The sequence below is a fragment of the Oncorhynchus clarkii genome, chromosome 13, assembly GCF_045791955.1.
Source record: "Oncorhynchus clarkii lewisi isolate Uvic-CL-2024 chromosome 13, UVic_Ocla_1.0, whole genome shotgun sequence".
Classification (NCBI taxonomy): Eukaryota; Metazoa; Chordata; class Actinopteri; order Salmoniformes; family Salmonidae; genus Oncorhynchus; species Oncorhynchus clarkii.
In genome coordinates this window covers 34,505,149-34,521,080 of record NC_092159.1, presented here as the reverse complement: position 1 = coordinate 34,521,080, position 15,932 = coordinate 34,505,149, and the positions used below count along the sequence as shown (strand labels likewise).

The window sequence follows — 15,932 nt, the reverse complement described above, 5'->3', positions numbered from 1 at the left end:
GGAGCTGGATTCAGAGGAAAGCTGCAGGGCTGACTATAAAAAGATCCAAACATAGTTGAATAACATGTGGGCACTGAGGATCATAAAGAAAAGGCCAATCCAACTGAATAGGAACATCTAGCATAACCAGCAAAAGCTAGCCAGCGCTTTTCAAAAAGTTAACATAGGACCAATACTGAATACTTGAGGGTAAAATGTCAATCTACTCCTACATCATTGCATCTGCATGTAAAAAAAAGAGATTGAAACACCATCTATAGGTTAAAATCTACTCTTGCGTTGATCACATTAAGTTACTCATCCAATGGAGTCAACAAGGCAAAAGATCAGCAATATCGGACATAAGATAACAACCGCACTGGAATTAAGCTAACCTGGGGCCATGCCAGCTTCTTCTGGATATCTCTGCCTTCACTTCTCTGAAAAAGGTGGTTTCTTTCTCTGGTAAATGCCTTAGATCCAGGCTTATCCCTGAAGACATAAAAAAAGTGTGTTTGAAGCAGAGGACAGCACTGCACCGCAGCATCAGAACACAACAGGGGTTTCATTCACTTTCATTACCCATCACTTCCATCAGGGTGACCTTCCACACAAAGGAGGGTGCAAGCCACATCCTCATGAACACAGGACCGGGAAGATGTAGCGCACACACACGCGCTTGTATGTAACATGAATGGGCCTGGATTGGGCTTACTTTCAGCAGCAGAGAGTGGTAAACTGGAGATGAACCCTGAAACTGGCAGTGTGTTACTGCTAAAACAAGGCTACAGATCCCCAGTGGCTAACAAACCAAGCCTGGATGGAGTCCCTCCCTGTCACACACTCTAGCATCTTTGTATTTTCCACTACTTCAGTCGCTGACTCACTCTCTGCTTTATCCCCATCCTAAATTCTCCCATTCAAAAAAGCCCATTCCACTCTGTCTTTATCCAATTAATTTTCTGTTGAGCTGAAGAAAAAAAAAACCTAATAAACATTTTGTCCAGGTATTAGGTACTTACAGAGAGATGTGTCGCTGCTCGATGTCCACCCTGGTGAGCTCGTCCTCCTCCACGTCAGTCTCTCCTCCGGAGCTGCTCTCTGTGGCGTCCGAGTCGAAGGCGCTCTCCGTGGACCTCAGGTTGGTGGTTCCGCTGAGGGACAGGCGCTCCAGCTCCGCTGGTACAGAGCCGTCCTTCAGGAATCGACCAAGCCCCTCCCTCTCCTGCAGGGTGAGAGGGGCGTCCTGGCCTCCTCGTCTCCCGCCAGTTCGGAGGGCATCCAGTGGCCCCAGTGTGCTCTCCAGGAGCCCCCCCAGCTGCTGTTGGACGTGGTGCTCCACCTGCTTGGCCTGAACCACCTGGAGGCGCTTCCTCAGGCGTCGTAGACGCCCCTCAATCTCGCCCTGCCGGCTCTTGCTCTGCTGAGACCGCTCCTTAACGTCCACTCCAAGGCTGCCCATGCCCAGGGAGGTCTGTCGGTCCGTTGGGGAAAGGGATGATGTGTCCGTGGCCAGCGATGGTGGCCGTTCGGAGGGTTTGCTGTCGGGGCAGTCCATGGGGGTGTTGGTGGAGGCTGCGGGGGGTGCTGGCTGTTCAGGGTGTCCGGAAGGGTTGTAGCACAGTCCTGTGGGCTGCTGGTGCTCCCCTCCCCCATTGAGAGGAGAGTTTCCTCTAGAGGCAGCCGTGTTGGGTTGGGGCACCGGGGAGTCCAGTCCATGTCCAGCAGGAGGCCTGTTATTACCTCCATTGACCGTTGTCATACTGTCCCGGTCCGGCCCGTTTTTGGCAAACTTCTTAGCCACGCCGTTGACCGGTGGCGGTGGGCTTGACAGGGCAGGGGGACCACCTCCTCTGCTGTTACTCATGATGCTCTTGAGCTGCTCCTCTGAGAGCTCCAGTGTCTTGTGTTTCCTGGGCAGGAAGCTGGGCAGAAGGCCGTGTTTCTGCAGCAGGACGCCTTGCAGCTTCAGTGACTCCTTGGTAGAGGGAACGGACGTCACGTCTGAGCACAGGTACGACGCCACCAGCGGCTGTAGTTTCCCAAGAGGTGTGGAAGAAGCCTCGTTGCTTCGCGTCAACTCCTCCTTCCCCTTACCTGTGATGGACCCCCCGTGGGGACCGCGCTCTTCAGAGGCCTTGCGCTTGACAACGCCGTTGCTGGAGACGAGGATGTGACTGGTGCCGCCGTTGCTCTCCACGCCGCTCGGGGAGAGGTTGGAGGAGGGCGGAGCCAGTTTGAAGCGGATGCGGTGAGCTTCGGCCGGCGCGTCGGTTAGAGCGGGCGCCATCGCAGCCATGCAGCACAGGGGGGGAAGGGGGGCGGGCGAGGGGGCCTCTCCCGGTGCCGAGGCCAGCTGCACACCACCCACCTACTGCCTCGCCAGAGGACAGCCTAGGAGAGGGAGGAAGTCGGAGAGAGGGAGAAAGAGAAAGAGGCGTAGAGAGAGTTTGTGTCAGAGATTTACATGAACACAGCACAACATCCGTGTGCCATTTCAAACATTCAACCTTGACAAATCATCATTCACGGTCATCCAAACCAGTCTTACACCACACCAAGATTATTCTGTGTGATGCCTCAAATTTGCCTATAGTAGTCATAATGATCTGGCCCCAATACCACATTACTACTCTGCAAGAAAACTGGTTGCTGAAGCTTTGAATACATATGAACCCATCAGATATTACTGACATGTTTCTGGAGCATAGAGGAGCAGGTGCGTAGATGAAACCATAGCTGGAGGATAGAGAGTGAAGTGGGGGGAGGGGGCATTTACCAGCAGAACTACATTGAGAGAAGCTATGCAGCTTAATTTATGTCTGCATGGGACACAAGAGGCAACAGCTGATCTCACCAAATGTAGGTCAGAGCCCTAGCTGGAGCGAAGGCCTACCGAAACGCATCCAGACAAGGGGGATTCCAGCAGCCAAGCAGTAGACTAACGGTGGGGGGGGGGGGGGGGGGCGTGTGATGGTAAAGTACCCTACCAGGGGTCACATCTGTATTTTCAAAGTATTCTCGTGGAGCTCAGAGGGGGCTTTTAAGACCCCGCAGCCACGCTAAGCTCACCGTTTCAATGTGCAATTTGGTTAAATGTTTGGCAGGCTGCCTGGCTAATGTAATTTAAGAACAAGGGAGAGTAGACTGAGAAGGCAGGTAAATCCTAATGGTGGAAGGAAAAATATGCAGGTGGCTGGCTAGCTTCACAAGTGCAAATTCTTCTTACATAACTGCTCAATGGAAAAATCCAATATTGCTAAGAAATGTTCAGTCATGAATACAAACAGGCCAGGCTGACAAGACGCTACATGAAATCACTATTCATTTTCTGAGAAGTAAACTAAGAGGGAGCGAGAGAGAGCAGATTGGTGTGTTATTATGCTCTGAAAGGGTGCCGTGCTGTAAAAGTGCAGATCCGAAGGGTGTGGTGATGGATGACACAGGTGTTGGGTTACATTGTGCAGCTGCATAATAGGATAGGCTACATGCTCCATCATTTCCTATTAGATTAGGGCTAGGCTTAAAAATCACAAAAAAAGGTAGTGTTGTGTTCAGCTTCATTACATTTGTCAACAAAGAATGCAATAACGTAAAGAAATGCAATAATGTAGAGAATCACGTAGGCTTGTCTTATGCAATCGTGTAGCCTACGTCTTCATTACAAGGCAAAAACAATGTCCCCATGTTTCATCTTCAAGCTAAATGCAAAGCATTTGCTGGGCTATCGACCCAGTACATCAAAAACCAGACATTCAAACTATTCCTACTTCCTAGATGTTAAATTCCTTTTTCCAATTTGACTCAAAACATATATGTTGCAATAGTGATCGTTTCTCAACGGGGGTGTTTTCTTAAGTCACAAGTAAATGAGGAAATATTGACCTATCGATGTGTCGCTGAGCAGCTGCAATATTTTAAGCAACAGCGCGAGCAAGCAGAAAGGCAAGAAGTTCCCAAAAAGAAACTGAAAATGGCAACACCTTCAAAATAAGGCCAGCTGCTAAGAACTGACGAGGGGGGAGGGACGTGTCATATTCATCCTAATCTTGTGATAATGTTTTACTCAAAATGCCTTGCGTGTGACAGCCATGGATAGGCTGGGACAAGCTGGGACAAGCTGGGACGAGGAGCTGCTGCAGTGGGGGGTGGGGAGGTGTGAGGAAGCAAGTTGCTCCCCCTCTGGCCAACCACATCTTATTGACAGCAAAACACTGACAATCAATCGAAGCTGAATGACAGTCAGTGCAACCAATCAGACAGCTCTGCACGATTGGTAGGTGGGGAATGTTGAACAGCAATGCAGATCAGGGCATATCTCCTCACAAAATTGGGGGAAAATGTAAGGGAGAGAAAGAGTAAAAGAGGGGGACGGGAAGGCCCGAGTCATTTGAGTTTATCGAAAGCCATTTCTGGAAGCACTTTTCAGAAATGCTCTTTGGTGAGTTGATTTCCTAAGGCTGTTCCCCCATGTTGCTGGTTGAGTGGGGAGACGGCTTAAGTAGTGAACAGATTCTAGAACATTCTGGAGGTGTATGTTTACCTGACATGCATGAGAGGTCAACTTAACCGTGCTAATCTGAACCCATCATCTGTGCTGCTGATACCATATGTTGAGGGTCAGGTGGGGATGGAAGGCCCCACTTTAAGCTTTTTGGGATAGGGGGCAGCATTTTCACTTTTGGATGAATAGCGTGCCCAGAGTGAACGGCCTACTCTGTCCCAGATGCTAATACAGTGGGGCAAAAAGGTATTTAGTCAGCCACCAATTGCACAAGTTCTCCCACTTAAAAAGATGAGGCCTGTAATTTTCATCATAGGTACACTATGACAGACAAAATGAGGGAAAATATCCAGAAAATCACATTGTAAAATTTTTAATTAATTTATTTGCAACTTGCACAATTGGTGGCTCACTAAATACGTTTCCCCCCATTGTATATGCTTCTAAAACTGTTTGAATGATGTCTGTGAGTGTAACAGAACTCATATGGCAGGAGAAAACCTGAGAAAAATCCAACCAGGAAGTGGGAAATCTGAAGTTTGTAGTTTTTCAACTCAGCCTCGATTGAAGATATAGTGGGATATTAGTTATGTTTCACTTCCCAAGGCTTACACTAGATGTCAACAGTATTTAGAACCTGTTTTGAGGATTCTACTCTAAAGGAGGGGCTCATAAGGGGCTCTTTGGTCTGGCAGAGTGCCACAGCCTCGGTCTGGCGCGCTCACGTGAAAGGTAGCTACGTTCCACTTCATTTGTACAGACAAAGGAATTGTCCGGTTGGAAGATTAATGAAGTTTTATGTTAAAAACATCCTGAAGATTGATTCCATACTTAGGTTGGCATGTTTCTACAGGCTGTAACGGAACTTTTGGTCCGACGTTCGGCGCGACCTGAATGCGCTTTTGGATTTGTTTACCAAACGCCCTAACAAAAGAAGATATTTGGACATAACTGATGAACATTATCGAACAAATCAAAACATTTATGGTGGAACTGGGATTCCTGTGAGTGCATTCTGATGAAGATCATCAAAGGTAAGTGAATATTTAAAATGGTATTTCTGAGTAATGTTGACTGCCCAATATGGCGGGTATCTTTTTGGCTGCTTTGTTGTCAAAAGGCTGTACTCAGATTATTGCATGGTTTGCTTTCTCCATAAAGTTTTTAAAATAAATCTGACACAGCGGTTGCATTAAGGAGAAGTTTATCTAAAAGTTCCATGTATAATAGTCGTATCTTTATCAATGTTTATTATGAGTATTTCTGTACATTGATGTGGCTCTCTGCAATATCACCGCATGTTTTAGAACTACTGAGCCAATGTAAACTCAGATTTTTTTTTTTTTTTTAATTTTATTTTTTTAAATATGAACTTTATCAAACAAAACATACATGTAGTGTGTAAAATGAAGTCCTATGAGTGTCATCTGATGAAGATCATCAAAGGTTAGTGATTCATTTTATCTCTATTTCTGCTTTTTGTGACTCCTCTTTGGCTGGAAAAATGGCTGTGTTTTTCTGTGACTTGGTGGTGACCTAACATAATCGTTTGTGGTGCTTTAATCCTTTTTATATTCAGACACTGTGGCTGGATTAACGAGAATGGTATCTTTAAAATGGTGTAAAATACTTTTAATTATGAGTTGTTTTCAATATGGCGCCCTGCACTTTCACTGGCTGTTGCGGGGGGGTTCCGCTAGCTCGCGGAACAAGATTAAAAGGGGGGATGGAGTCACTCTCCAGTTGTGGACAGGGCCCCAGGTGTTTATTTTTGTATGGCCACCCACACACACACACTAGTGGTGCACGGGTCACCCGCACCAGCCGGCAATTGCTAACCCATCCGCAACCGCCCAATTATACGTGACAAGTGAAAATCTGAGGCCTGTGGACTAGTGGGGTGCAGGATTTAGATATGTTTCTGCTTATAATTTCCAACATTTTGGTAGGCCATGTTAGTCAGCTTGTCTATAATTAGATACATGTAGTTTATCTTCTGTCCTTACACAGTATGTTGCCCTAGAATACTAAATAAACCATTGCTTACCAGAATATCATAAATCAATAGAGTGAATGCTTCAATCTAGTTGACGTCGGTAAAGTTCTCTGTCATCTCTGATTCTTCCATGGAGCAAAACCTTTTAGGGACCAGGGAGAAAATTAAAATGTCCAAATGACGTCAGTTTGACCGATTGTAAGGAAACAGAAAGCTGTGAAAACAACCTAACATGTTTCTGATAAGATTTCAGTTCCTTTTGGATTTTGTGGTTGAAATACTATCAGCTTTATGATGCTGATAAACATAGAGACCGTCTGTAAAGGTGCTAACAGCCCATTTTCATTCTCTCAAGATGCTGAATGAAAGAAATCATATTTCTCCACTCCTGTTCCCAAGTCAAAATGTAGCCTACATTTGGTGTTTTATTTTACTGCAAGAAATGCCTTATTCTGCAGGAATTAATATTAAAGTCTATGTGAGAGGTTATAGACCAACAGTTGGTGTGCAGGTTTCAGTTTACATTTATCCCATCTGAACAGTAGGCTACAACTCCCTTGTCGTGCCATAGGCCTATTTGAAGTCCCTGTCTTGTGCCTGTTGAATTTGTATAGCACCTCACAATCACCACATACCCAAATCGTTCCCAGACATTACTTTTCTGCCCCGCCCCCGCTCTTATTTTCAACTCTCCATTTCACAGCTTCAATGTAGCCTATAGATATAAATTGCACAAGAATAATGCATTTATGGACTTAAGGTATTGTTTTCTCTTTATTCAACCCGCCAGCCATCCACCTTGCCCTTCCTCCACACAACATTTCAAGACCATAAACACGACCGAGCCACAGATGTAACAGCGGGGACTGCGGGTTATGAGTCAACCCAAGCATCTCTTTAAAGAGGAGTGTTACTGTAGCTTGGCATTTAGTCACGTCACACTAGAACCATGCAGCTGTGTCAAATATCAACTGAGACAATAGCCAGAGCCCAGAACCAATGAAAGAGCAGCACCTAGCAAGAGCAGGGCAGACATTAGGTCTATTTAAAGGTGAAGGAAATGATAGAATATGTTTAATACACGCATGATTACCAAACACACTCTCTCTCTCTCTCTCTCTCTCTCGGGATGGGCACGGCTAATCAAATATCCGGATATCCGAACAGTATTCGAACAATTGAGAGTATTCTATTTTTGGAGATCATTTTCAGGCCTATTTTAACAATGAAAAAGCTTCATCTAAATTATATTGTCCATGTTACATTGTTACACACAAGGACATACTATGACATTTGAAATGCTTAATTGAATAAAACAAAACTTTATAATGTAGTGTTTACTTATTAAGGCTCTTTGAGCTACTGCTGCCTCAGACGCAAGGTGGTGTTGACAGTCATTGTTTACAGTTGTGCACTGTACATGTAGCCGACAGTTCTGAGGACTCAGAAAGTAATTGCTTTATTTTCAAGCTCATTTTCACTCTTATGGGCTATGGGTTGCATTTTACATGAAAATGTATTTTTATTATCATAGTGCATGAAGCCCTATGGTCAGCCCTGACAACGGTATGCTATTTTCCCAACTTCAAATAAAAATTAGCCTACAGGCACGCACACCAATGGTGAGTCCTCAAGACCTGCTGGCAGATCAATACAAAAAAATAAAATACAACAAAAAATAAACTTGTCAGAATTTGTTTATTTTTTTAAACAAAATCAGTTCTATGATGGGGAACATCAGACTTCTCTTTCACCTTTGTTGTTAGCCTAGGCTACTCTTCGCCTAAAAACGTGCTGCTATAGTACCCTGGAAACACCTGCGCACTGTCTGAGATGTAATTATTACATTATGTTGCAAAACATTTCCTAGGTGGAAACAAACGTAACGAATCGGGAAGGGACCTAGCCAAATTTATCCAATAGAAACTCTTGTTTTGGCTAATTATTAGCTTATGATTACACCTCAGCTGTTTGCATCATTGTGAATGGTCAATTTTTTATATTGTGAATATCAGGAAAATAAATATTGATAGTATTTGAACAGTGAATTAAATCTCCTGCCCAAGTCACCCACAAAATTCAAATCAGTGCAGCCTGCTCTTTCTCTTTGCTAATGATGCGAGTGTGTGTTCAGTCTGCCTGTTACATGTAGAACATCCTAGCCTATTTAATGACGATAGGCCCGGTTTTACTAAAGTTACGAGGCAAGAAATTGCGAAATACAGCACACCAATGCGAGATACAACTTTGATTGCCGATAGATAGTGCAGGGTTCTGTTTCTATGCCTATCTAAACAGTGCCCCTCCTCTCTCTCACAGTCCCTTGCTAGTTCACTTGTGTTTGTTTGTGTTCTCGGAAGTACAAGTAATCAGTCTCCTCCATTCCAAAAATACAAAATCTTAGGAGTCAATTTCACTGAATGTCTTGGTAAGTCACTGTATTTAACTAACTTTTTTTTTAGGAGAGAGCGGTCTGCACAGGCAGCTCAAAATTGTTTGATTGACAGTTCTGGTTGTCTAGAGATTGACATGAATTCCGCTTCAGAAGCGGCATTACTTTACGGACAAGTAAAATGCCCTTCGTGTTGGCATTTAAAAAGCTGTAGTGCAACCTTACAAACAAACACGCCGCAGAGCTATCAAGTGTATATGTATAAAAACTGAGGTAGACATAATTTCATTGCCCGACCCTAGCGGTCATACATATGCAGTGCTTGACTTGGACTGGAATAGATGCCAGTACTGTTTATATTTAGGTACAGGAGCGCCACAATACTCTTGAGATAATATTCTTTAAAAGGTGCAGGAGCTCAAGCAGTAGAAAATGTGAAGTGCCGGTACTCGCCTCCGGTGAGCTCCTACCCAACTCAAGCACTGTACATGCATAAGAGGACCATTATTCTGCATTGTGAATTGGTGTGGAATTTTATGAATATTTCTTGAAATTTTAATGGAAAACTGATTTTAAAAAAAATAGCAGTTGAAACTAGAGGTCGCCAGATTAATCGGAATGGCCGATTAATTAGGGCCGATTTCAAGTTTTCATAACAATCGGAAATTGGTATTTTTGGGCGCCGATTAATTTTTTTAAATAATAATTAATAACTGACCTGCCTAGTTAAATAAAGGTAAGAACACATTCTTATTCTCAATGACGGCCTAGGAACGGTGGGTTAACTGCCTTGTTCAGGGGCAGAACGACAGATTTACACCATATCAGCTCGGGGGATCAATCTTGCAACCTTACAGTTAACTCGTCCAACGCAATAACGACCTGCCTCTCTCTCGTTGCACTCCACAAGGAGACTGCCTGTTACGCGAATGCAGTTAGCCAAGGTAAGTTGCTAGCTAGCATTAAACTTTTCTTACAAGAACCAATCAATCATAATCACTAGTTAACAACACATGGTTGATGATATTACTAGATATTATCTAGCGTGGACTGCGTTGCATATAATCTGACTGAGCATACAAGTATCTAAGTATCTGACTGATCGGTGGTAGGCAGAAGCAGGCGCGTAAACATTAATTCAAACAGCACTTTCGTGCGTTTTGCCAGCAGCTCTTCGTTGTGCGTCAAGCATTGCGCTGTTTATGACTTCAAGCCTATCAACTCCCGAGATGAGGCTGGTGTAACCGAAGTGAAATGGCTGGCTAGTTAGCGCACGCTAATAGTGTTTCAAACATCACTCGCTCTGAGCCTTGTAGTAGTTGTTCCCCTAGCTCTGCATGGGTAACGCTGCTTCGATGGTGGCTGTTGTCGTTGTGTTGCTGGTTCGAGCCCAGGGAGGAGCGAGGAGAGGGACGGAAGCTATACTGTTACACTGGCAATACTAAAGTGCCTATAAGAACATCCAATAGTCAAAGGTTAATGAAATACAAATGGTATAGAGGGAAATAGTCCTATAATTCCAATAATAACTACAACCTAAAACTTATTACCTGGGAGAAGTTTTAAATTAAAAATAATAATCGGCATCTGCTTTTTTGGTCCTCCAATAATCGGTATCGGCGTTGAAAAAAATCATAATCGGTCGACCTCTAGTTGAAACATTAAGCAATAATATTACTTTTGTCACATCGCTAGTCAGATCCTTGCTCTGTAAAGTGGTTCCTTCTAAATATGTCCAGGCACACAAACTCAAGAAACATTTACAGTGAAACTCAAAGGATATGCACCAACTGGCACCCTATTTCCTAATGGGTCCTGGTCAAAAGCAGTGCACTGTATAGGGAGTAGGGTACCATTTGGGACACAGACACAGCCTGTCTGCCTAAAGGAGAAGCTGTGTGTAGGGAGGAGCTAACCCAGCCTCCTGCTAGTAGCACATTACTAATACAGCAGCCAGGTTCAATGTCAGTTCACCAAACCTCAATCAAATAATCCACTACAGCAGACAACAAGTAGGCTACGGTACAACCCCTCCCTGTTCAATGTATGTGTTCACAATTCCCTAGTAAACAGACGGACGGGGGACGGGGGGGAGTGAATGACAGTTTGATTCAAGTAGGACTATATAAATTGAATGTCCTTAGCAAAATTAAGATGCAAATATGGCCCGAGTTACATAGGCTAAGATGAATCTGGTTTGTCCTAAAACTGTGTGACAAGAACAGCTTGGTACGTAGTCTACCAGAGCTGCCAGTTACCTCTTGTATCAGCTACTGCAGCCCAGGGTTTCTTAATGGGTGCTTTCCCAAGTGTCTCTACATAGAAAAGCCTTTCATCAACTTAAGCCTTTGAGAGGCAGCAGGGAGGGACAGAAATTAGGGAGTTAGGCTGTCTGGGGAAGTCCCGTCCTACACTCTCCAAACGAGGTTATAGTTTGGATGTAATCATGATGGAAAGTGAACACCATTTTAAAATAATTGTATGTTGACCAACCTTGACACACACGCACGTGCTCACACGCGCGCACACACACGTACGTACACTGAAACAACTTCGCTCAGCTATCGCTCAGCGTCACACTCATAATAACCCAGGAGAGTAAAGATCCAGTGAGGGTTTGGAATGTAAGGTGACCTCCCTTGGGCTGTTGTGTCAGAAAGTGAGATCAGACTGTGGCAATGACTCAGCACTACCTCACTCTACACAAGGCACCAAGTAGACTACAGAGAACATTCTGGAGGATGTTTGATACAGCCAGGGTCAAAAGTAATGCACTATGGCCTATACTACAGACACAGGGTTCCAGTTCAGACGTAGACCAGGTTTAGGGAGGAGGAACAGAGCAGTCATACACCACTGCTTCCAGACACCTCTAGAATGTTTATTCACAAGGTGATGTCATAGAGCAGGAGAGAGAGAGAAACCACGAAACATTCATAGCACACATTTACTTGTGACTTAGGCTACTTCCTTTGCATACAGTATAGCATGTTTTTAACCTCTGGTCATTTCCATGTAAGAAAAGGCCCCATGAGCCCCAACATGTGAAGTTCATGTCAAATTTGGTGCCAAATGAAAGCTAGGAGTCTGCATTTTTGAGAAATGAAGGCATACATAACTTTAACCATTTTCCATCCTCAAAATTAGGAATAATCAAATGCTTTGATTACTGGTCAAACAGACGGAAAAGTCTTAAAATGCATTTGAAATATATCAAAACATAATAATGCAGAAGTAAAGACACTGCCAACTAATATCAACACATATTTTGTTTAAAAAAAATTGGCCTGTGCCTTAATTCTGTTACCAAAAGCCCACATATCTTTAAGATATTTTCTAATTTCTCTCGCTATTGAGGGAGGATAATGAAAGTTCACAGAAGTAACCAGGTAGAAACCATATCTATTTGGTTTCTTAATTATTAAGTGATTAAAACTTGAATTTAACCAAATTGGTAACAGAATTTCCTTAAACTCAGTAAAGGAATTACTGCAATTGAATTGGCTACAATGAGAAATCAGTAGTCACAAACCAGTCTTCCCTTCCATTGGCATATTATTATGTTAAACGCTGGTGGTCGAAGCTGGCTCTCTCCCTCTCGCAAATACAATCAAAAGTGAACCAAACAATCAAAAATTAACAGTAAACTCAAAGGTTTCAAAGGAAGACATTTCAAAATGTCATATGGCTTTGTATAGTATTATAACGGGCAAATAGTTAATGTATAAAAAGGGAAAATAAATAAACACAAATATAGGTTGTATTTACAACGGTGTTTGTTCTTCACTGGTTGCCCTTTTCTTGTAGCAGCAGGTGACAAAATCTTGCTGCGGTGATGGCACACTGCAGTATTTCACCCAATATATATGGAAGTTTATCAACATTTGATTTGTTTTCGAAATCTTTGTGGGTCTGTGTAATCAAGGGAAATATGTCTCTCTTTCCTTAAATTTTGGGTCAGTTACAGTGGTCAGGTATTCTGCCACTGTGTACTCTCTTTCAGGGCCAAATATCATTCCAGTTTGGAAAGAATTTAACAGAAAACAGAGTAATGTGTCAAGTAATTATCTTTTTGTTTTCTCAAGATTTGGTTGGGTCTAATTGTGTTGCTGTTGCTGTCCTGGGGCTCTTTTTGTGAACAGAGACCCATGACCCACTTGCTTAGGGGATTCTTCTCTAGGGTAATCTCTCTGTAGGTGATGGCTTTGTTATGGAAGGCTTTGGAATCGCTTCCTTTCAAGTTGTTTTAGAATTTAAACGGCTCTTTTCTGGATTTTGATCATTATTGGGTATCGGCCTACTTCTGCTCTGCATGCATTATTTGCCGATGTACGTTGTACACACTTATTTTCCACCATAATTTGCAAATAAATTAATAAATCCTACAATGTGATTTTCTGGATTTTTTCCTTCTCATTTTGTCTGTCATAGTTGAAGTGTACCTATGATGAAAATTACAGGCCTCTCTCATCTTTTTTAAGTGGGAGAACTTGCACAATTGGTGGCAGACTAAATACTTTTTTGCCCCACTGTATTTTTAGACAGATCCTAATTGGGATGTCAAATTTACGTTCCTTTTGATGGCGTAGAAGGCCCTTCTTACCTTGTCTCAGATCGTTCACAGCTTTGTGAAAGTTACCGGTGGTGCTGATGTTTAGGCCTAGGTAGGTGTAGTTTGTGTGCTCAAGGACAACGGTGCCTAGACGGAATTGGTATTTGTGGTCCTGGCAACTGGACCTTTTTTTTTGGAACACCATTATTTTTTGTCTTACTGAGATTTACTGTCAGGGCTCAAGTCTGACAGAAGATCTAGGTGCTGCTGTAGGCACTCTTTGGTGTCTCGCTCACACACATACACAAGCCCCCTCTCTTTCCATTTATTGTAACCAGCATCTAAGCACCAACCAACACCGGACGTCAATGGAAGTTGAAAAGTGAATGAAATTTGGTCAGTCGGCCATGGCCTTGATTTCAACGTCCAAAGAATACGTTTTTGACAAGTTCTGGGCCGGCATTCATTTCAACGTCCACCGATGTTTATTTTTGGTCCAGTCCGGCCTTGATTTGGCCCATACATAGACATCCATGATTGGTTCAAATCTAAACCAATCATAGACGTTTAAGTTTTACACGTGTTAAGAGCACCGTACAGTAAAGATATTTTTTAAAAGTTGAGTATAGTTCAGTACAGTCCTGTATGGTACAGTACTCTAGAGTTGAGTATACTATAATTTACTGCATTGTACTAATCCATTAACGGCAAGAAATTGGAATTCATTGCCCTTGACAATCAACCGTTCTCTGTCGTGGATGATGTTGGCTTTCGCCAACTGGTCCAGCACCATGATCCCCAGTACACACAACCAAGTAGGGCGGTATTTTTCAGATGTTGCCCTACCGGATGTTACACAGTATTGTTGAAACGCATATCCATGAGCGTCACTGCTATTAGCTTCACAACTGACATTTGGGCCAGCCATGTCAGCCCCATGTGCATGCGGAGTCTGACAGCACAGTGGGTTGACGAGGATTTTGTACTGAGGAAAGCCGTATAGAATGTGCTGGTTCTCACACCGCTGCTGCCATGTCAATGGCATTTGAGAACATGTTTGAAACATGAACACACTCCTAGCTCCATTCAAACAACTGACTCGAGAAATAAGCTCACCAGCTGCGTCTGCAGCAGACATCATACCCTCCGTCATGGCATTGAAACGCCTGTTCAACAAAACTGCCGACACAGACCGTTGGGTTAAAACTTGCAAAAGTACTCTACTAGAGGCCCTGAACAAGCGGTGGTATTCTCTCTGAGCCTCTTTACTGTGTCACCACCATGCTTGATGCTAGGTACAAGGACCGCTAATTTGACGCAGACAAGAAACAGGGTTTACGTGAAATGTTACAGACACAGATGGACAAGATGGAAACGGACACAGTGACAGTTGGCACCGAGGAAGAGGACCCACGACAGAAAAAGCAACAGACAGAGATGAAACTTCACTGCTTGGCATGTATGAGGAAATCCTGGGTGAAAATTAAATGACTGAACCATGAAACAGCACAGCAAGTGAAACAAAAATATTTTGGTCAGTGTGTGTGTTTCAACTATTTAACTGTACTATAATGCCACTCAAATTCTAAATATCAGTTATCGGTATCGTGTTTTTTGGCAAGGAAAATATTGGATATCGGCCAAAAATGTCATATAGGTGCATCCCTACTCCTCACCGTTGAATTTGACACATTTATTCCGCCTATACAACCAGGCAAGCAAGAGTGGCTCTCTAACACACATGCGGTGATACAAACAAATTCACATCCTCATGGATGACCCTGAGCCATATTGCTCGCCGGGCATGGCGGTGTGGAGCCGAGCGTTGGAAACAGGACTCCTGTTACAGAGCCCTTTAAGACCAACCCTCCCAGTCTAACCAGTTGCAGGCATATAAGAAGCTCCACCCAGCCAGCGATACCCTGTCCAACCAACCGCAGGCTCCGTTTAGGACATGCCCTGCGATGGCACAAATTTCACACAATCACCTTATTCCGATGAGGCCCCTCTCACCTAGTCATGATGCATATTCTACGCCCATCACCCTATTATGCACAGAAGTAATTAAATTAGGTTAATCTTCGGTGGAGGCAGCCTTCGCAGAGTTAGCACCAGTAAAACCTGAAATGGATCAACCTCCAGTACAGAGGGAAAAATGTAGGCTGTGCTAAAAAAGGTTAAAATTAGGAAAACGGGCTACTAATTTTTCATAACACAATATACGGTACTTACCATTTATGATGGTTAAGCATAAAGACCTAGGCCTAATGCTGGTCAAAAACATGCTAAGTATGTCACAGGAAGGCCAAAAAGATCATCAAGGACATCAACCACCCGAGCCACTGCCTGTTCACCCCGCCATCATCCAGAAGATGAGGTCAGTACAGGTGCATCAAAGCTGGGGCCGAGAGACTGAAAAGCAGCTTCTATCTCAAGGCCATCAGACTGTTAAACAGCCATCACTAGCACATTAGAGGCTGCTGCCAAAAGGCATAGACTAGGAATCACT

At 43.6% G+C, this 15,932-nt stretch overlaps 1 protein-coding gene across 6 annotated transcripts in view; it reads right to left on the bottom strand.

Moving 5' to 3' along the window:
• Positions 1–15,932, bottom strand: part of LOC139364574 (KAT8 regulatory NSL complex subunit 1-like) — a 77,430-nt gene that overhangs the window by 42,299 nt on the left and 19,199 nt on the right. For 4 of the 6 annotated variants that reach the window (XM_071101422.1, XM_071101420.1, XM_071101421.1 and 1 more), the window contains one exon: positions 1,002–2,373. In XM_071101422.1, the coding sequence (XP_070957523.1) occupies positions 1,002–2,278 (1,277 nt within the window). In that variant the 5' untranslated portion in view covers positions 2,279–2,373. Of the gene's footprint in view, positions 1–1,001; positions 2,374–6,530; positions 6,622–15,932 lie in introns of all 6 variants that reach the window. The other 2 variants (XM_071101419.1, XM_071101418.1) reach the window with 1 other exon arrangement.